This window comes from Natator depressus, chromosome 1 (assembly GCF_965152275.1).
Source record: "Natator depressus isolate rNatDep1 chromosome 1, rNatDep2.hap1, whole genome shotgun sequence".
In the NCBI taxonomy this organism is placed as follows: Eukaryota; Metazoa; Chordata; order Testudines; family Cheloniidae; genus Natator; species Natator depressus.
Window position 1 is genome coordinate 263756820 of NC_134234.1, and position 22128 is coordinate 263778947.

General features: G+C 38.2%; 1 protein-coding gene across 1 annotated transcript in view; it reads right to left on the reverse strand.

Moving 5' to 3' along the window:
• APAF1 (apoptotic peptidase activating factor 1) overlaps window positions 1-22128 on the reverse strand; it is a 93286-nt gene that overhangs the window by 52073 nt on the left and 19085 nt on the right. The window contains exons 8-14 of the mRNA XM_074941845.1: window positions 18311-18442; window positions 17630-17868; window positions 13177-13344; window positions 11396-11527; window positions 8334-8447; window positions 7500-7684; window positions 4908-5034 (exon numbers count right to left, since the gene is read on the reverse strand). Of these exons, the coding sequence (XP_074797946.1) occupies window positions 4908-5034; window positions 7500-7684; window positions 8334-8447; window positions 11396-11527; window positions 13177-13344; window positions 17630-17868; window positions 18311-18442 (1097 nt within the window). The remainder of the gene's footprint in view (window positions 1-4907; window positions 5035-7499; window positions 7685-8333; window positions 8448-11395; window positions 11528-13176; window positions 13345-17629; window positions 17869-18310; window positions 18443-22128) is intronic.

Consider the following 22128-nt stretch of genomic DNA (forward strand, 5'->3'; position numbering starts at 1 on the left):
GAGTGATCACGAGTTGATTCAGGTTACATTAAATGGAAGTATAATCAAAACCATATTGTCAACTATGATATTTTATTTCAAAAGGCCAAATTTTGGAAAGTTAAGGGAATTAGTTAAAGGAGGCAGCTGGATTGAAGAACTCAAGGACTTAAATGCAGAAGAGCCTTGAAATTTCTTCAGATGAACTATACAAAAACTATGCTAAATTTTCATCCTAAGAAAGAGGGAAAAAACTTGTAGGGAAAGGCTCAGACTCAGATCAGCTGGATGAATAACCACCTCAAAGTGATTATTAGGAGTAAGAAGAGAGCCTATAGGAAATGGAAAAAGGGGCTGATCAGCAAAGAAAACTGGAAGTTTACAAAATGTAGGAATAAAGTGAGAATTGCGAAGTCAAGCTTAATTAGCTCTTGCCAAGGAAAATTAAATTGAGGGTTTTTTTAATATAAATATAGATATAAATAAAAAGAATAAGGAAGGATGAGTTTGGGCTGTTATGCAGTGTAGATGGGAAGAAGATTAAAGATAATCTAGGTATTGCCCCAAAACTAAATTAATACTTTGCCTCAGTTTTCCATTACTATGATAATATGGAACATGCATATGAAAGCAGTATGGATGATGAAAATGAGTGTCTAGAAATAGAAATGACCACATCTGAGTTGCAAGAAAACTTAAAGATCTTAATGCACTCAAATTAGGGAGACCGGACAATTTCCATCCCAGAATACTAAAAGAACTGGCACATGAGATTGCTAGTCTGGTAGTAAGGATTTATAATACATCTATCTATTGAGGGGTCATACCACATGACTGGAATATTGCTACATCTGTATTTAAGAAAGGGAAAAAATGTGATCCAGGCAATTACAGACCTATTGGTCTGACCTCAATAGTACGCAAGGTTTTAGAGCAAATTATGAAGGAAAGAATAATTAAATTAATCAAACTAAATGGTAAAAAGGATGCATTGCAACATGGATTTACCAAAGGTAAACTATGTCAGACTAACATGATTTCCTTCTTTGGGAAAAGAAACGATTTTTTAGATAAAGGAAGTGCAATATAGCTAATATATTTGGACTACAGTAAAGTATTTGACATGGTACCACATGGGAAATTAGTAGATAAATTAGAGAAGACGAGGCTGAGTACAAGCATTGAAAGGTGAAAAAGGAATTGGCTAAAGGGGAGAAAGCAATGGATTGTGCTGAATAGTGAACGCTGGGACTAGAGAGAGGTTACTAGCAGATTTCCTCAAGGACAAAATGATTCAATATTTTTATTAATAACTTTGGCATAAGAAGTAGGAGTGCGTTAATTACATTTGCTGATAATACAAAGTTGGCAGGTATTGTCAATACAGAAAAATTTCAATGACCTTAAAGACTGAAGTTAGTATTTACGATGGATTTCTGTCACAAGTGCAATGTCATGCACGGGGGGTCTAATAATAAGAATTTCTGCTACAAGCTGGGGGCTCATCAACTGGAAGTGACAGAAGAGGCACGAGACCTGGACATGTAAGTCCATCACAGGATGACTGAGCCACCAATGTGTCATGGCTCTGAAAAAAAAAAAAGACAAAATGTGATCCTAGGATGTATTAGGCAATGCATTCCCAGTAGAGATAGAGAAGTATTAATGCCATTGTACAAGACATTGGTAAGACCTCATTTGGAATACTGTGTACAATTTGGTCACCCACATTCAAAAAAGATTAATTTAAACTGGAATAGGTGCAGAGAAGGATGATCAGGGGAATGGAGCATCTAACTAATGAGAGAAAACTGGAAGAGCTTGCAGGGGTAAATACCAGGGAGAGTGAATAGCTGTTTAAGCTAGAGGACAATTTTGGCACAAGAACATATGGGTATATACTGGTCATGCACAAGTTCAGGCTGGAAAATAAGAGGGTTTCTAACCATAAGAGCAGTCAGGTTCTGGAACAGCTCCCAATAGAAGTTGTGGAGGGAAAACAACTTAATTAGTTTTACAAGAGAGCTGGATAAATTTATATGGCGGTTTTGCTTATGATGGTGGGGGACAAGGGTCAACAGACCTGGGGCTCACTCATGTTCCTAAAAGTTAATGCTTCAGGGTTTTAGCCAGCTGCCTGCAGGGGGATTCCCCCCCACTAATGTATTCTGAGAGGTTTTTTTATCTGCTTCCTCTAACATATCATGGATGGCCACAACTAGAGATGGGACACTAAGCAGGGTGGGCCAGGGCTCTGAGGTGGCACCAAGCACTCACTCTCTCTCAGGAGCTTGGCTGGCTGGTTCTTGCTCATATGCGCAGGGTCTAACGGATCACCATTTGTGGGGTCAGGAAGGAATTTTCCCCCAAATCAGATGACCAGTGACTGTGGGGAATTTTTGCCTTCCTCTGCAGCATGTAAATATGAGTCACTTGCCAGTATTATCTGAGTATTTCTCACTTAATCATTTCCTTACCATTGCAGGGGCCTCAAGCACTGGTGTACCTTGTTCCCTCCTGTTCTCTTTCTGTGGCAAACAGTCTAGCCTCCTATTAGGGGATAGCCGTGTCAGTCTGTATCCACAAAAACAAGGAGTCTGGTGGCACCTTAAAGACTAACAGATTTATTTGGGCCTTAGCTTTTGTGGGTAAAACACTACTTCTTCTGATGTAGTCTAGTCTCCTGTGGGTCTCATTTCCATTGTTGGGTTTAGTGTGAGAGTGCTGGGTAATCTAGTGGTCCCTTCTGTCTTGAACTTTATGACTGACATTTTTTAAGAGAAATTTGTACTCTTTCACTAATAAAGCCATTAACTACGGAAGCACAGCATAATGACATCAGCAAAGCAAAACAAACAGTACATGCACAAGCTATTTTCTGAACTGGGATGTCATCAGGCTTTGGTAGTAGCAGCCAGCAAATAAAAACAACAATATACAGTATATTAAATATCTACATTAACCGTGTATAACCAGAAACTAAAACACACACCTAGGAATTAAGATGAATATTCAACTTAGTAGGAATCCAAAAGGATAAAGAAGGTTTGCAAAAAAGTTACTCATTACCCTTATCTTTGGCTGTCTGGAATACGTACACCTTACTGGGGTACTGGTTGACTGACAGCTAGCATTGTAGAGAGCTGGCTGGCTGCCTCTAGGCAGACTACTGATAAATTGGCATCAGTCATCTCTCCTCGGTTTTCCTTTTTGGAAGTTCCCCTCACCCAGCTTCTGATTGCAAGCCGTCCTCTTATGTCCCAATTTTTACTCTAATCGCATCTCCCATTTCTGGAGCTCATTCTACCACCACCCCTCCACTAACATTGGGTTGATAAAATATTTTATGCAAAAGTGGTGAGAACAGTTTAAATGTCTACATATAGTTTTACAATTTCCATACAGATAACTGGTACTAACCAGTACAGGGCTCCTCCAGCACTGGCAAACTAATTTTCAGTTTTTAGGAAGGTTAATATGCAAAGCATTTTTGTGTGAGGTTAATTTAGGCCTGGTTGACACTTAAAAATTAGATCAACATAGTTATGTGTAGAATAAATATGAAATTAAAGAATTAGAGTTAGCTTAAGTTTGGTTAAGAAAATGTGTTGTAAAGAAAGGCCCTGACTAGCAAGCAGAAGGAAAGCCTTGAAAACACTGAATTATAAGGCCAAAATTAATGGAGTAGAGAGGATGTCTGGTTCAAAAAATAATTAAATGAGATGAGGGAGTTTCTAAAAAGAAGGCCTCTGACCAATAAGGGTGACTGAAGATGGTTTTAAATAAGACAAAGAGAATGCGTCTTTAAAAGGAGGCAACATGGACCTTCCCACCCCACATACCAGTGTTATCTTAAAAGTAAAGCCTATCTGAACCCAGGTGCAACAAAAAAGCTGTTGGTCAGCAGGAAGGAGGGGAAGAGAAAAGGAGGGGAAAAAAAATTGTAAATCTTATCTGGATTAAAATTGAAAATTAGAATCAATGGCTTCAAATTAGGTGTTAGCTAAAGAGGTATTTGGCTATGACATCATTTGTTTGTTGAAGGGAATAAAACTGTTTTTTTTTTTTTTTAAATTTTAAGGCTCTCTGTCAGACCATGCTGGAGCACACCAGGATGAGATGGGTTTTCCCTAGGTCTGGTCTATTTGTCAGCATACTGACCACATGCTTATGAATACTTTGTTACTGTGTCGGATACATTGATGGCTTATTTTTAGGCTGTTAGCCATGTTTAGAGCAATTGTATAAAATGTATAAAATATAAAATACGTGACCTTTAGACTTAAAGGAATTTTTGGTTACATTAGTGTCTGGTGGTCTCACATTATATTAATAATTGTAGTATTATTAATAAATTCCACCACTATGTCACTCAGGGCTGTGAAAAATTTAATCCCCTGACCACCATAGTTAGGTGGACCTAACCCTCTGTGCAGCCATGGCTAGGTTAATAGAAGAATTCTTCCATCAGCCTAGCTACTTCCTCTCAGAGAGGTGGATTAACTACATCAATGGAAAAATCCTGTCCTTTACTACAGAGGCACAACTGCAGCACCATAGTTGTGCCGTTACAGATGCTGTATTGCAGATGTGCCCTGAGGCAACATGATCCGGGGGTGTACTTAAAGAAAAAACAAACAATCTCTATATTACATTGGCTATAGCTGCGTTTAGGGGATATTAACCCTTGAACCATATAATCCTATATCCTTCTGAATAAAAAGATGACTCAAAATAAGTTATACAGTTAAAATAATTTAGGCACCATTGTCTATATCCTTTTGAATTATTTTCCCTCTGAAGTACTCTAGTTTCTTGGCATCCTTGTCTAGTAAAACAAAAATAGAAAAACTTAAGTACTATTTTGTCTGGATTGTCATATTATATATATTTATTTATTTTAGTTTGGTTACATTTATGTATTTTACCTGTAAGGTTTTATCAGCACCACAAGAAGCTATTCTCTGTCCATCCTTGGAAAAACACGCATGATAAACTGCATCTGTATGGGGACGGACAACCAAACGGGAGAGGTTCTTCATGGATTTTTTATTTCTACAACACAGAAATAATAGTCAATGATTTAAGAAAAATACTAATAAGTGAGGTTTCTTCTTTCAATCTAATCCACACACAAAATGCCTGTACATCTATGTTTTGCAGAGCACTTTAATATCTTTCACTTTTGTCTTCCAGATTTCAGGGCATAAGAGTAACGTATATTGCAACCTGCCATATGCATTATAAGGGCTCGGATAGCTATATGATCTGATCATCCAAAAGTGGGATAACGTTTGTATGAAGAGTTAACAATCACCTACGTGTTAAGTTGTTGCTCACTAGTAGGGCACTTTCCTTCCAAAAGCGTATTTAGGACAAGTATAGAATCACAGACGTATAGGACTGGAAGGGACCTCAATAGGTCATCTAGTCCAGTCCCCTGCACTCAAGGCAGGACTAAGTAATAACTAGACCATTCCTGACAGGTGTTTGCCTAACTTATTCTTAAAAATCTCCAATGACTGATATTCTACAACCTCCCTAAGCAATTTATTCCAGTGCTTAACTACCCTGACAGTTAGGAAGTTTTCCCTAATGTCCAACCTAAGCCTACCTTGCTGCAATTTAAGCCCATTGCTTCTTGTCCTATCCTCAAAGGTTAAGAACAACAATTTTTCTCCCTCCTCCTTGTAACAACCTCTTATGTACTTGAAAACAGTTATGTCCCCCCTCAGTCTTCCAGATTAAACAAATCCAATTTTTTTCAATTTTTCCTCATAGGTCATGTTTTATAGACCTTTAATCATTTTTGTTGCTCTCCTCCGGACTTTCTCCAATTTGTCCATATCTTTACTGAAATATGGCACTCAGAACCAGAAAAAATACTCCAGTTGAGATCTTAGCGCTGAATAGAGTGGAAGAATTACTTCTCATGTCTTGCTTACAACACTCCTGCTAATACATCCCAGAATGATGTTCACTTTTTTTTGCAAGTGTTATGCTGTTGATTGTCATTTAGCTTGTGATCCACAATAACCCTCAGATCCCTTTCCACAGTACTCCTTCCAAGGAAGTCATTTCCCATTTTTCAGAGTAACAGCCGTGTTAGTCTGTATTCGCAAAAAGAAAAGGAGTACTTGTGGCACCTTAGAGACTAACCAATAAATTCGTTAGTCTCTAAGGTGCCACAAGTACTCCTTTTCTATTTCCCATTTTGTATGTGTGCAATTGAATGTTCCTTCCTAAGTGGAGTACTTTACATTTGTCCTTATTGAAAGTCAGACTATTTACTTCAGACAATGATCTGGACAAACATTTCTCCAGTTTGCCCAGATCATTTTGAATTTTAATCCTATCTTCCAAAGCATTTGCAATCCCTCCCATGTATGTCTTCTACTGGTGTTCACCTTCCTTCCCAAGACTTATCTCCATACATGTTACATTTTCTGTTTATATTTATCTATCTACTTATGGTTTCTTTCTATACCTACATGAATTACTGTTTTCAGCACTAAGAACCAAACCTTGCAGTCTACAGTTTAGGTATAGAAGTAAAAAACAACAACTACCTACTGTGATGGGGCAAGGCCAGATGGCTATAGAAAAGTAGTGGGAGATAGATATATTAGCTCCAGGCTAAACAAATCCTTGGTACCAGGATAAGTTAAATGGCAGCTGCTCCAGGTCAATTAAGATACCTGGGGCCAATTAAGAACTTTCCAGAAGGCAGGGAGAACACTAGGTTGATTGGGACACCTGAAGCCAATCAGGGACTGGCTGAAACTAGTTAAAAGCCTCCCAGTTAGTCAGGTGGGGGTGGATGTCAGGAGCTGTAGGAGGAAGTTGTGGCTGTTGGAGAGACTGAGCAGTACACACCATATCAGGCACAAGGAAGGAGGCCCTGAGGTAAGGGTGAAGTGGAGCCTGAGGAAGTGGGGGCTGCTGTGGGGAAGTAGCCCAGGGAATTGTATGTGTCATGTTTCTAAAAGGTCAGCTACTATAGATGATACTATTAGGGTCCCTGAGCTGGAGCCCAGAGTAGAGGGCAGGCCCAGGCTCCCCCTTGCCCCCCCCCCCATTAATCACTGAGACTGGAAGACAACAGAGACTGTGCAAGGGAGGATAGCTTCTCCTCACCTCCCTTGCTGGCTTATGATAATGGCTCAGTAGACTGTGACCCTTGTCTCTAGAGAGAGAAGGGTTACGTGGAGGGTCACAGTAAGCCTCTCAGGCTAGTGAAATCCACCAAGAAACACGGGACCCATGGAGACAAGGACAGAGCTTTGTCACACTACCCACCCCAATTGAATTAACTTGCCATATTATCTTTTCGGCCTTTTTGAAATAATTTGTAGATTTACAATTCCTCAAATAGCTGCATTTCTTTTTCTTATCAAAATCATAATCCTCTCTAAAAGCGTTTGTGGATTAATTGTACATAGAAAATAGTTTTCAGAAGAGTTGTTTAGTTTCCCAGTATGCAAGAAACCAGTGTATCAAGACAGTTTGTAACTACTTACATCCATTCCAGGTAAAATGCTCCTTTAACAATTTCTTGCTGAGCTTGCAGTTTAGCTTGTTGATACACTTCTGAAGTCTCTGGTTGACACAGCCCTAACTGTATGATGTTAGGAAATGGCTGCCTTCCAAGAAGGTGTCCGTTTAAAGACAGAAATTCCTGAAAGTTTTCACGTACTATGCTATCCTGTGAACAAAACAGGTATGTTTGATAATATAGTCAGAACTGAACATGGACATTTTTCAAACATACTATTCATATTTTTGCAGCTTGCATAATAATTCTAATCTTTCAGAAGTGTAGTTTATATTTAGTCCTGGAGCAAACAGATTTAATAAAACGGAATATTTGGAAGTAACCTACGTATTACACTGATTCCCCCAAAATAATGGTCCAGACACCATCACTTTTACTCACAATGAGTAGTTCCTTAATCCCAAAACAGCTCTCAAAGTCAACCGGTTATTTCACAGAGGAAGGGTGACACAATCTGTCCCAACAGGATGTGGGGACTACAGGAACCCTACCAGTGTTACTTCTTACTAATTATAATTATTCAACAACATTTTTACAACCTCTACATAAATTATGATTTATTTATTTTCAGTCTTCACATTGACTATATACATTATGGTCTGTTACTCATCTACATATTAAATGTCCAAGAATTTATTTTTTTCTTCCCCAACCTCTAGGCTTTACTGTAAGGCAACTCCATAGTTTACCACTCTTTCCTTTGGCCTCTAACCGATTAATTATTTTTAATAACCTGAAATCAAACAGAAAAACAGGGTCTGGTTAGAGACTATTAGTCATTTATCTTAAAGTAACATACCTTCTGATCCAATATATGGCTATATTCTACATATTCATGAATCAAATGGGCAGGCCCTACCAACTCTGTTTTTGCTTTTATCCAATCTAGAGAAAACATGAGAGCACAAAGCTCCTGTAAGAAAAAGAAATGAGTTTAACAAATATATATATGGAAAAAAGTTATTATATATAAAATTGTTGTCTAGCATTTTTTAAATGTGTACAGTAAAAATCAACATCCCTGTAAGGCTTCAAAGCTTAAATAGACTGACATCAAAGGAAAAAACCACCATATTAAAAGAAGCCACAAAAATCTAAAATTTATTACTGGCAAAGTTTAAGGACAGGCCTCATCAGTTATGAACACTTAAAGAGAGTCAGACAGCTATGTAAGATCCTGAAAGAGGGATCCTCAGCCAGAGCCTGAAGTCACTTAGTACTGTGACATATGGAAAGAGAGGAAGGATAAACTTTGCAAATATTAGTTTTAGTTAAATGTTCAAAAACAAGAATATAGTCCAACAGAATGTCCCACAAACATTGACAGAAGACTTTTTAATGCTTTCACAGTCCTGAAAAAAAATCAAAAGTATAACTACTAAGCATAAAGCTGCCATTGCCAAACTTTAAAGCAGTTTCAGGGTAAAATAACTAGAACGGATGGAATAAATTCTGTCTAGCAAAAGGATGAAGCTGTTTCTAACATCACCTCTATTGTGCATTAATCTGATTACCCAAGAAAAACACTACACTATATAAAACTAATTTGCTCTATTTTAGCAGAGAAGTTTATAACTTGAAAAACTGGTCGACAGACTTTAATGCCCCTCCTACAGTAGCAAGTGTTACTGCCACTTCTAATCAGAGAAATTTTTATAATAGTGAGAGAGGAGGGGAAGGGAAATATTCCATAAAGTAAGTGAGACTGAAAACCCTAACCACTTCTTTGAAGAATTTGAATGCTTTGTATCCCAGATATGGACACAGGACATTTTGTTTTGAATGTGTCCTAGCCAGCGAGTAACTGATCTTTAAAGAAATGTTCCATTACAAAAAATTAAAATGAAAAGTTATGAAAATTATATTTTATGTAAATTACATATGGCTGACCAGCTGTTACTTTTTTCGGATTCAATCTCTTAGTAATCTTTTTCCAAGCATCCCCAATTTACCCTACCAGATTATTTTTGTTACTTTCTGGTAGCACCAGTCTAAGTGCTGTAGAAATGAAAGACAATCCTATGCTTCAAAGTTTACAACCTAAAAACAGAACAAAAAACCTATAATTTCTTTTTTTAATGCTTGAGCACAAATGGAGTTTCAAGAGAATACAACATGAATAAGGACCCTGTAAACAAATTATCTCTTTCTTATATTATACAAATAATTAGAAACCTAAAACCCGATGAAAACATTTCTAATTTTGAAACTGACAAAAGTTCAAAACTCAAACAAAAAATGGGAGAAGCTGACGTAGTTTTCCATAAAGTGTCCCCTCCCATTTTTCATCCAATTATAGAGCTAACTGAAATTTCATATTTTGAAAAAAAAATACAAATAGGAAGAAAAAATTAAATGACAAAATTTCTTTTTGACCAGTGTCAAACAGAATACAAAACCCAGTAAAATAGATAGATGAAGGCATCGATGTAGACATCCCCCAACTCCATATCCACAGAATGGCTCACATACAACATAACAGAACTATGGTGAGAGCAAAAATTAAATCTGATGAGATAGTTAATCTAAACTATTTCCCCTCCCTCAGGATTTCCCCCTAGCCAAAACAAGCTACTTGTAATATAAGAAGGAAGCCGTATGGCGAATCCGAAGTATTTAAAAATCACGAGGTAGGTGTCCCAGTTCAGGACAACTGCACCTGTATTTCACTGCAGTGATCCATCAAGGGGCATGCATTCTCTGGTTTCCAGCTCCCCAGCCATTACCTCTCTTGGGTGGAGACCTGAGTCTCTCTCCCTTCTGACTAGGGTATTTCCAAGCTGCACAGTTCTCTGCCTTTACTGTATTATTCTCAGAAAGGGTCTCTGCCTAAGCAGGTTTGCTTACTTTCTCTTCAGAGAGTAATAACAGAGTGATTACCTAGAGTTATAAGTTACCACATAGCTCTTTCTATTTATTCCTAGGGCAAAGGCAGTAAGTACAGAAAAAACATTAAAAACCATAAGCAAAAACTACATGCATGCTAATAAGCTTACCAGAAATCAACCCAACTCCAACATGGGCTCTGTCAGGTGATTAGTCCTTAAAATGCACAAAAGGGTTTCTTCTGCGGCCAGAAGTTCATAACAGACCCAGCCAGTAGGTCAAGTCCTTTGAATCCTTCCCTAAGTATTGGGGCCCTCTGGTGGACCAGTGGTCCTGCCCATTTGCTGGATCAAGAAGGCCCTGAGTCTGTTTGAAACCAAGCTAATTTTATCCAAAAATCGTCTGTCTGTGGCTCCCTGGAAAATCCAGTTTGAACTAGTATATTCAAATCTCTCCAGTGCATGGCTTCAAAGTGACGATAATCAAAGGAATTACATTAGCATACCCCCTCCTCCTCGAAGTTGCATATAATCTCAACACCACAAATACCTGCATTTTTAACACAATGAACTACAACAACATTAATCTTAACTCAATGAGATTTATTTTAATTAATTAAAGTTTGTCCATGATATTGTCCTCTGTCATATTAGGCTCCCAAAAAATCATGAATTTTAAAATAATAAAGTTGGGGTTCTTTTTATTTTTCTTGGTTTTTGAGCCTTTAAGGTTCATGTTGTTAAGCTTTTCTCTGCAATTATGAGACAGCTAGAAAGTTACCTTTTTAAATGAACAAAGATTTTGGCATAGCCACCTGATACTAAGAGCTGGGGCTTGGTTTTTGTGTAAAAACACAAAACACAATGACAACAACAAAAGCCAACAAAAATCAACCAACACCACACCAAATATTAAAAGACTTGCAATGAAATCACAGGATTTTTGCAACATTGAGGAAGAGACTTTTGTAGGAAACAGTTATGTAGGGAGACAATATGTGGTTGTGGGAGAAAGGAGACGTGAATCTGAACTTACATTCTGCATGTTGGCACTAGCCATGTGGTATGCTAGAAAGTTATACCAGTACATACAGTCCTCTTGAGCTGGAGTAGGTATATGTAGTTGATAATGTTTCATGTACTGATTTACTATCCTTTTATGCAGCTCCTGCAACAGCAATAAAATTTTCAATTAATACTATATCAAATCCTGGGCTAAAATATTTCTATTGGTTTTTGGTTTTAAAATATTGTATTGAATGAATTAACTCAATTTTAATGACCATTGCTATAAAATGTGCAAGAAGCGAAATAAACATCTAAATTCACTAATCTGAAAGATTAATTCTTCTCCTACAACATTTTTCCACAATATCTTTCGGGTAGTCCCATGTCTAAATCAGGACCATATTTTCACTAAAGGAAATCCCAAAGTTCTGGCAACATCACACCATATTTGTCAAACACTGTAAATGTATAAAACACTTTACAAAATAAAATCACTTTGATCACTGGATCACCTATTAAAATCACCCCAGAGTAAGCCTGCAGGCCAAAGTTGTAAATTGATAGATTGTGGATGGGAAGGAGAGTGCATCAAGGCTAATTAACCAATTACCCAGAAAGTAGAAAAAGCACAAGAATGAAGCGCTTAGGGAGGAAGAGAGCCTCGGAGGCATTTCAGAGGTGGAGCCAGGAGAGATCACTCAGAGGGAAGACGTATTCTGTCTCCCCCCGCCTTGGCTGAGCGTGCTGTTGCCAAGTGTATGCTATTGTAAATTCTGAGCTGCACAAGTTGTAAAGGTGGTGGGAAAGGACACTGTACATAAATTGCAAAAGGTGTTCGAGAAAGAAAGATTTCCAAGCATTTCTTGGCTAAAAAAAAAAGATGGGAGCAGGACAATGCCCTGTTACGCCCTTTCTCGTCATTAGCTTCCAGAAAATAATGCGATCTATTTTAAGTACTACTATGGGCTTAAATAACCAAAATTAATAATAGTTCAGCCTTTGCCTGACCTACTTTTAACTTTATTCTCCAAGTTCATCCACTGAGCTTTGAATGTGCTGACCATTTGGTATGTCCAAGATATGAATTTGGAAATATTATGCTCCAATTATGGAACTAAACTGGAAGTGAAACATGGGAAACTATTTTTTTAAGATCTAAATTTTAAAGGTTTTATGCTTGTAGTCAGCCTTGAGTAGTAAAGCCCTTTGTAACTTACATAAGTAACTTTTGTTGTTGTTGTTGTTTTGCTTTCTTTCCTCACTGTTAGTTTTGTTAAATGAGTGTGTGCTAGAAGGTGAAGGGAAGAGAATCTGAGAAAAACAGACTATTTGCAATCACTTTCTCATTCCTTCCCTAAGGTTTCATTCAAGAGACCACCAATATGCACACACTTTTCTATTTTCTGCATTTAAAATAGACCAAAATGGAAGTGGTAATTCCAATTCTAGTGTCATCTTAACACTTCTTGATATCATATAGTGATGTGGATATTGCATCATCTACTAGCAATGGGTTATAGCCAGAGAAACATAAGACAAGAGAATATATGAAATACATAATTCCAAACATGCCCAATGTCAGCCCAGCTCAACGTTTTCAAATTACTCAGTATCAAAATAGTCAAAAATGAATGACTGAGGGGGAAAAAAAACTGTTTAACTTAATAGGCATAGTTAAAGTTAACTGTATTTAACATTCTGTAACATAGGAATGATTTTAGACCATGGCTATTTTCTTTTACAGAAGTGTATCTAACACACGAGGCTGACCAATGTTAAAGAGTAAATATAAACTAGTGGTTACTCTACCTGAAGCTGATTGCAATTCTTCTCTGTGAGGAAGTCAAGTTGAAGATCATGCAAATAATAATGGAATGATTTCCCATTACGATCACAAAATAAGAGAGATTTATTAACAAATTCTTGCAGAATATCTTCAACTTCTTCAGTCTCCATATCCCAAAGAATACAAAGCACCTAAAAAAAACATTTTAAAACATAAAAGGGGTAGGACTAAGGAAGCAATATGACTATTACCCCAAAATTACAAGAGGTCACAAAATTACTTATTTAATTTGTAATGCATAAAACTTCTTACACAACAGACAAAACAATGAGGTCAGTGAAGTGTGGGGGGAGGGATAGCTCAGTGGTTTGAGCATTGACCTGCTAAACCCAGGGTTGTGAGTTCAATCCTTGAGGGGGCCATTTAGAGATCAGGGCAAAAATTGGGCATTGGCCCTGCTTTGAGCAGGGGGTTGGACTAGATGACCTTCTGAGGTCCCTTCCAACCCTGATATTCTATGAAAGTTAACTTTTCCATACCAAACTAGATCACAGGTCAATCTAGGTTTACATAAAAATGCACTTTAGGCATTTTATTAGCACTAAATATTGCCAAGAAATGCCTGAAGTTCTTGAGGAGGGATTTCAATCTCCAAAGCAAACACACATAGAATCTTTGCTTAAAATAACTAGAGGGAAAGGGAAGGGGAGTCTGATATCCAAAATATTTAGACTACCATTGGACCAGGTGGCCAGAAGTCAGTGTATTTAAAATGTACCAAGAAAAAAATGACAAACATGGTAAGGACACACTCTAGATCTGGGTTTGAGGAAAATGTTACAATAGGTTTTCATTTTTGGGAGAGGGGAGCAAGGCTTGTATTAGTTTACTTAATTTGTTGGTTGGAAAAGGGTAGGATTATTTAAGAGGACTTATTACCTGTAACACTGGATTTATTTTTTATTACTTATATCTTGTAAATACTAGAATGACACAAACCAAAGAGTTAACCTTTACTTCTAAAGTAAAGAAATACTTTTTATCAAGGTACATTCAAAACATGTCTTACCCAAATCCTGCCCCTCACGCTTTGTGCATGATATAGCCACAGATCTCTGAAAGTGTTTCATGTGGAAACATGCCATAAGAACCAACATTCTTAATCTAACACTTTCTGATACCATCTGGCTCTGTCTTATACTTTCCCAGTAAGTCTAAAGTGTCTTGAAGTTTTGAAAGGGGATGGAAGGCATTCAGTTGAACTGCATCTAAATAGGTTCCTATGAATGCCAACTATCTTAAAAAGACAACCTAGGACTTTGGGTATCTGTATCAGAACATAAGAACGGCCATACTAGGTCAGACCAGTGATCCATCTAGCCCAGTGTTCTAGCCAATGCCAGGTGCTTCAGAGGGAATGAACGAACAGGTAATCATCAAGTGATCCATCCCCATTCCCATCTTCTGGCAAACAGAGGCTAGGGACACCCAACTGACTTCAGCAGACCTGCATTTTGATCTTTTAATCCATTTCAAAGTATTATCCTTGATCAACTTAGTCTATAGTAGAATGCAGTAAGTACATTTCCATTCTGGTAAGCACCTGGAAAGCACACCTACCTGACAGTGTCAGCATCAAAAGGAGACACCTACCAAACACCTCAGGCAAATCCCAATGATCGGAATCTCTCTTCATATATGAACGGTACAAAAAGAGATGTTTCCTTGATCCAATACAGAAATATTTCCCAGACACACCATTTTGAATGTAGTCACAAATTGATTGAAGTCACAAAGATACAAAACCCTCATTCTGCACATTAGGGGGTCTTAAAGTAGGATTCTCTGGTGATGTTTCCTCAAAAGCTAATAATGGGTGGGATACGTGGGAAGCTAGAGCTCCAGAAATATTTGTTTGAATATGAGTACAATATATTTTCTCAGAGTAGGGATCACACATTTTAAATAGCAATTATTTTAATTGTTTTTATTTTGTTATTTTACACAGTCAATATTGTATATTTTTGGTAAAAGCCATACGCCATTAGTAACTAACTTCATTTAATAATCTTACCATACCTATGCAGTTTTGAAATAGAAGTCAAACTTGTTTAGTAGTCTGCTTTAAGACGCAAGCTGCATAGCGAGGTAATCAACAAATTTGAAGACAACATTAAAATAAGTGAAAATATATGGTATTCATCAAAAGCCATGATAGGTAGCAACACAGGCTACCATTAACACACACACTGTTTTGGTTCTTGGAGGAGATTGTGCCGGGGGAGGAAATATTGATCAGATTGGGAGTGGGATAGACAGCCCACAAGGGAGAGAGCCTGCGTATCCAGGCTAGGCACCTCTTCCTCCCTTGGCTCTCAGGCTCTCATTTGCCAGCTGGGGTAGAGCAAGGAACTGATTGGCCCGATGCTTGTCCCTCTTCTCCTAATAATTTAATTTTCTTCCTGTGCTTTCAGGGCCTTTTGTCCCCTTTGCCTGCCCCACCCTCTCTTCCCACAGTGGTAGTATAGAAGCTGTTTTTAGAACGCTACAGGTCTGACTGCCAGTATTAGGATCAGGAAAGAATTTTTTCCCACTGGGCCAAACTGGCAGAGGCACGGAGAGTTATTTCACCTTCCTCGCAGTATCATGGAGGCAAGATAAAAGGAATAGAATGTGGAAGTTTAATGAGGAATTTACAGTAATGTTATTCTGTTACAGTTTGCAATTGATGGCCAGCACAGATAAAGGCTAAAGGGCCACATTGCAGAGGTAAATCTAAGTTTGTACTGGGACCCGTCCTATTCACCATATTCATAAATGATCTGGCAAAATTTGCAGACAAAACTACTCAAGATAGTTAAGTCCCAAGCAGACTGTGAAGAGCTACAAAAGGATCTCCCAAAACTTGGTGACTGGTCAACAAAATGGCAGCTGAAATTCAATGTTGATAAATGCAAAGCAATGTGCATTGGAAAACATAATCCCAAGTATACATATAAAATGATGGGGTCTAAATTGGCTGTTACCACTCAAGAAAGATCTTGGAGTCATTGTGGACAGTTCTCTGAAAACATCCACTCAATGTGCAGCAGCAGTCAAAAAGGCTAAGAGAAAGTTGGGAATCCTTAAGAAAGGGATAGAAAGTAAGACAGAAAATACATATTGCCTCTATATAAATCCATGGTACGCCCACATCTTGAATACCGCATGCAGATATGGTCGCCCCATCTCAAAAACGATATATTGGAAAAGGTTCAGAAAAGGGCAACAAAAATGATCACTGGCATGGAACAGCTTCCGTATGAGGAGAGATTAATAAGACTGGGACTTTTAAGCTTGGAAGAGAGACAACTAAGGGGGAAGATAATAGAGGTCTATAAAAATCATGAGGCATTGAGAAAGTAAATAAGGAAGTGTTATGACTCTTCCTCATAACACAAGAACTAGAGATCACCAAATGAAAATAATAGGCAGCAGGTTTAAAACAAACAAAAGGAAGTATTTTTTCACATAACGCAGTCAATCAGTGGAACTCTTTGCCAGAGGATGTCGTGAAGGCCAAGACTATAACAGGGTCTAAAAAAATAAACCTAGATAAGTTCATGCAGGATAGGTCCATCAATGGCTATTAGCCAGGATAGGCAGGGATGGTGTCCCTAGCCTGTTTGCCATAAGCTGGGAATGGGCGATGGGATGAATCACCTGATGATTATCTGTTCTGTTCATCCCTCTGGGGCACCTGGCTTTGACCACTGTCAGAAGACAGGATACTGGGATAGATGGACCTTTCGTCTGACCCAGTATGGCCGTTCTTATATTCTTAAATTACACCCAGGATTTTGAACTTTGCTTAAGGAAAAGCAGAGACCAGAACTCTTCACAGATCCAGATACCACTTGAGAACATCCTTATATGGGCAGGGCAAGAGGAATCAGAAGTGAGCTGAGGAGAGTCTGTCCCAAGTTATGGGTCACATGCGGGGAGCTATATAACCCCGCACTGAGCCCAGTGAAATACCTGGTATGAGAGAGATAGATGAGGCACGTAACACTGGGAAGGAGCACTAAATTAATCCAGTGGAAACCATTTAATTCACATCTCTGTCTGCCTTCATTCATCTGCATGTTCTGACCAATGGTGAGCATGCTTACTCACTCAACCTATCTCAACTGCTAACCACTTGATATGCTTTTTCAACTTTTGGCTACATCAATTAAAGTCTGATTAAAAGAGCTATATAAGAGCTAGGTATTACATTATTTCAACAGCTCTTCAGTTACAACCTCTTTGGTTAAATATCAAACTAAGATACGATAGGATGATGGAGCTAGTCTGCTACAGTATTTTTTTTTTTAATCTCCATTGTGATAAATTCTTTTCATTAGGTCATACACTGATTAAAACCAGTATTTTTTTTCTTTTAAAGCGAGGAGTTCTATCTCACTAACTATAAAACTTAAGTTTTGCTGTTATTACCTTAGTCGGCACCTTAACATCCTTTTGAAGGACAGAAAGATCTTTATAATAGTCTTTAAAATTTTCATTTAACATTTCAACACTCATGGACATGGCTTCATCAAGTGCTTCATAATCATAAGATGATGATTTCCTTATTCTTTTAAATTGCTTATTTTGCAGCTGTCTGAGGTAATACTCCCAACGATTAGGGAAATCTCGTAATAATGCACCTATCAATGACACTACAAGAGGGGAACCTGAAAAACATGAAGAAAAAGGTTAATCTTAAGTGGGGATAAACTGTTAAGCAAAAGGATCCAATAGTTAAACTTAGCTGTTGATGAGAAAGTCAGGTCAGGTTCTTGTTTCTTCAACAAAGGCCTTGAGAGGCTGGAGACCAGGCAAACAGAATAAGCTGTCTATGTATGTGCTTGTGATATGAAACTTTTGGGAATTCATTTGAATACTCTTTCTGTATGTACTCTAAACAGATTGAGAAGGGGTGTAGAAAAAGCTGTATAGTCAAAAACCAAGATAACCATTCATTTGGCTTACAAGCAGAGGTCCAGTAGTAAATTGTGGTGTTCATTTAAAATGATGCTGTATTACAGAATTAATGTCCCTTACTTTATTGAAATAAAGTAGAAACTAAACTACAAATATTTCTGATTATAAAATAAAAACTAGCAAACTACATACCTTTGCATTCCCTTACAATACTATCAGCCTCTTCTGGCAGATCTGTTGTTTTCATATTAACAAATAGAGATAAAATTTCAAGGCCTTTGTCATGTGCTAATCCACTCTCCACAGGAACTTCATATTTCTTGCCTGGAGATTTAAATTAAATAAAAAACAAAAAAAAACTTAGTAAGTATCTGAAATATTTAAATTAGCATGTGTGCAAGAGGTTAGAGGACTTCCAAAACAAAACTTTAAACAAGGTACATGCTTGGAGAGTTGGCTCTTACTTCCCTGTATGTATACTAAAGTACTTTTGTACCAAGAGTGCTGGGGAAAAGGAGCAGAAATTGCACTTATCAAAACCAAACTGACATTTAATAATAATACTCAAAATAACTTACTATGATAATAATTAGGCTATAGTTTAGTATTCAGGCCATCTCCTTCCCCACTCAAACTTCATATTTAAAATGTACTAAGGAAACATGGTGGAGCTTGGCAGCTTAGGTAAAACATCACTGACTACAAATTTTGCAAGTGTATTTTTTTGTCATACCATAGATATTTATTGTACAATATGTAAAATTGCTAAACAAGTTCCCATTCCAAAAAGCAAACACTGTAGAAGCCCAAATCTAAGATAACACAGACGGGAAGATGGTCAACAATTTCACAGAATAGAGGAGGATTCTCAAGTGTCAAAGACGTAAAGGGAATGCACTTGGCTAACATTAACTATCAGGCTGTTGGATGCTTACGGGAGGGGACAAAAGGCAGCAAACGCAAGACAACTGGTAAATTTGAAAGGCAAGAACTGAAGGTCAGTTTTCTTAATAATAAACATGTTTACACTTTAAAAATAAACCTAAAACTGTACTGCTCTTCCTTGTGGCACATAAGAGTAGGAGAAATATCCCACCATTTAGAGAAGGAGGAAATTAAGTTCAGCACCCATCCTTAAGAAGTCGAGGAAGGAAGAATGAGAAGGTTACTAGCCAATCTGACCAATATTAATATTCAGGCAAAATCTGAGCATGAGTTCAGTATATGAACATTTGCAAGCAGTATGCAATTTACATGATGTCTTTATTAACAGGTGATGCCAAAACGTCGAAAGTAATTAGTAGATAACAAATATATTTTCAATATAGAACTGTGTTGTGGCCAAGAATTTCAAAAACTAGTGAGTTTGGGTGCTCAATCGGAGATACTTCAAGGGGTCTGGATTTTCAAAAGTGCTAAAAATTGATCCTCTGAAAGCAACAGTCTTAAATTGCACACCCAAAAACAAAGGCAACTAACATAACTAGCAACTTTTTGAAATCTTGGCCCATATTGTTACCTGGTTGACATCATAGACTAAGGTCAGAAGGGACCACTATGATCATCTAGTCTAACCTCCTGCACAACACAGGCCACAGGATCTCCTGTAACAAACCCCTAACCTATGTCTGAGCTACTGAAGTCCTCAAATCATGATTTAAAGACTTCAAGGTGCAGAGAATTTTCCAGCAAGTGACCCATGCCCCACGCTGCAGAGGAAGGTGAAAAGTCCCGAGGGCCTCTGCCAATCTGCGCTGGAGGAAAATTCCTTCCCGACCTCAAATATGGCGATCGGCTAATCCCTGAGCATGTGGGCAAGACTCACCAGCCAGACACCCAGGAAAGAATTCTCTGTAGTAACTCAGATCCCACCCCATCTAACTTCCCATCACCGGCCATTGGGCATATTTACCAATAATAGTCAATCATCAATTAATTGCCAAAATTAGGCTATCCCATCATACCAACCCCTCCATAAACTTATCCAGCTTAGCCTTGAAGCCAGATATGTCTTTTGCCCCCACTGCTCCCCTTGTGTTGGATCATATTAAAGAAGTTCTGTATTAAAATCACAAATGAGTTTGATTCCCCATAGTTTAAATTCCAGGGTATTACTAATTAAGAGGTCTCTTGGTTTTTGGTACTGTTTCTCCCCCTCTATGTGTGAAACTTGCAAGCTGCTAATTGTGTTAGTACCTTCTCAGACAGAGTCTGTTCTCAAAGCAATTCACAGAGACTCAAAGCAATATTCTAACAACAGAAACAGCACCCAGAGACTCCCCGCCCTTTTGTTGTATTAACAATTGTGATTAAAATAGAGATAGAGGATGTATGTGGATGGATGCTTGGTGTGGATAATAACTGAATGATCAGGGAGGTGCCAGCCTAAGAATCCAGTGTCCATCGGCTGAAGAAGGTGTCAAGTGGAAATAACCAGAGGACCCCCGGAGGGCAGACTGGAATCCACCCAACAGCCTCAAGAATGGGAGAACCAAAGAACAAGATAACTTCTTGGAGCCATCAGGAATGTGCTATCTGCTCATTGATTCAGCAACAGCATGATGAAGCAATTCCCATAGACTGGCATAGGAAGAAATTCCTATAAAAATAGACTCTAAAAAGTGAAAACTTTGGGGTCTGATTCTGCAAAGCAACTTCCAGGAGCATCAGATGAGCATCTGACAAGGCCCTGCTCCCTCCTCATGTCCAGGCCACCTGGCCAGTGGCTTGGCATGAGCAACTCTAAGGCTGGTAACTATGATAACAACCTTGCAGAACCTGTGTGTGTGTGTGAGAATGAATGTGTGAATAAATGAGACTGAATGGAATGTTATAGCTATAACTAACTGCTTACTATGATTCTTTCTGTATTCACAATAAATGTGGTATTTTGCCTTTTTCCCTTTAATAAGATCCTGCTGGTTTTTAATTTATTGGTACAACATTTGGAAGGCTGTTCCAGAACTTCACTCCCCTGATGGTTAGAAACCTTGTCTAATTTCAAGTCTAAACTTTCTGATGGCCAGTTTATATCCATTTGTTCTTGTGTCCATATTGGTACTGAGCTTAAATAATTCCTCTCCCTCCCTGCTATATATCCCTCTGATATATTTATAGGGAGCAATCTATCTCCCCTCAGCCTTTTGGTTAGGCTAAACAAGCCAAGCTCCTTGAGTCTCCTTTCATAAGACAGGTTTTCCATTCCTTGGATCATCTTAGTAGCCCTTTTCTGTACCCGTTTCAGTTTGAATTAATCCTTCTTAAACATGGGAGACCAGAACTGCACACACTATTCCAGATGAGATCTCACCAGTGCCTTGTATAACGATACTAACACCTCCTTATCTCTACTGGAAATACCTCGCCTGATGCATCCCAAGACCGCATTAGCTTTTTTCACAGCAATAGCACATCGGCAGCTCATAGTCATCCTATGATCAACCAATACTCCAAGGTCTTTCTCCTCCTCTGTTACTTCCAAGTGATGCATCCCCAGCTTATAACTAAAATTCTTATTAATCCGTAAATGCATGACTTTGCACTTTTCACTATTAAATTTCATCCTATTACTCCAGTTTACAAGGTCATCCAGATCCTCCTGTATCATATCCCGGTCCTTCTCTAAATTGGCAATACCTCCCAGCTTTGTATCATCCGCAAACTTTATTAGCACACTCCCACTTTTTGTGCCGAGGTCAGTAATAAAGATTGGTCCCAAAACCAATCCCTGAGGAACTCCACTAGTAACCTCCTTCCAGCCTGACAGTTCACCTTTCAGTGTGACCCGTTGTAGTCTCCCCTTTAACCAGTTCCTTATCCACCTTTCAATTTTCATGTTGATCTCCATCTTTTCCAATTTAGCTAATAATTCCCCATGTGGAACCATATCAAATGCCTTACTGAAATTGAGGTAAATTAGATCCACTGCGTTTCCTTTGTCTAAAAAAATCTGTTACCAGATCAGACTGCTTTTGCACAATCTACCTTTTGTAAAACCATGTTGTATTTTG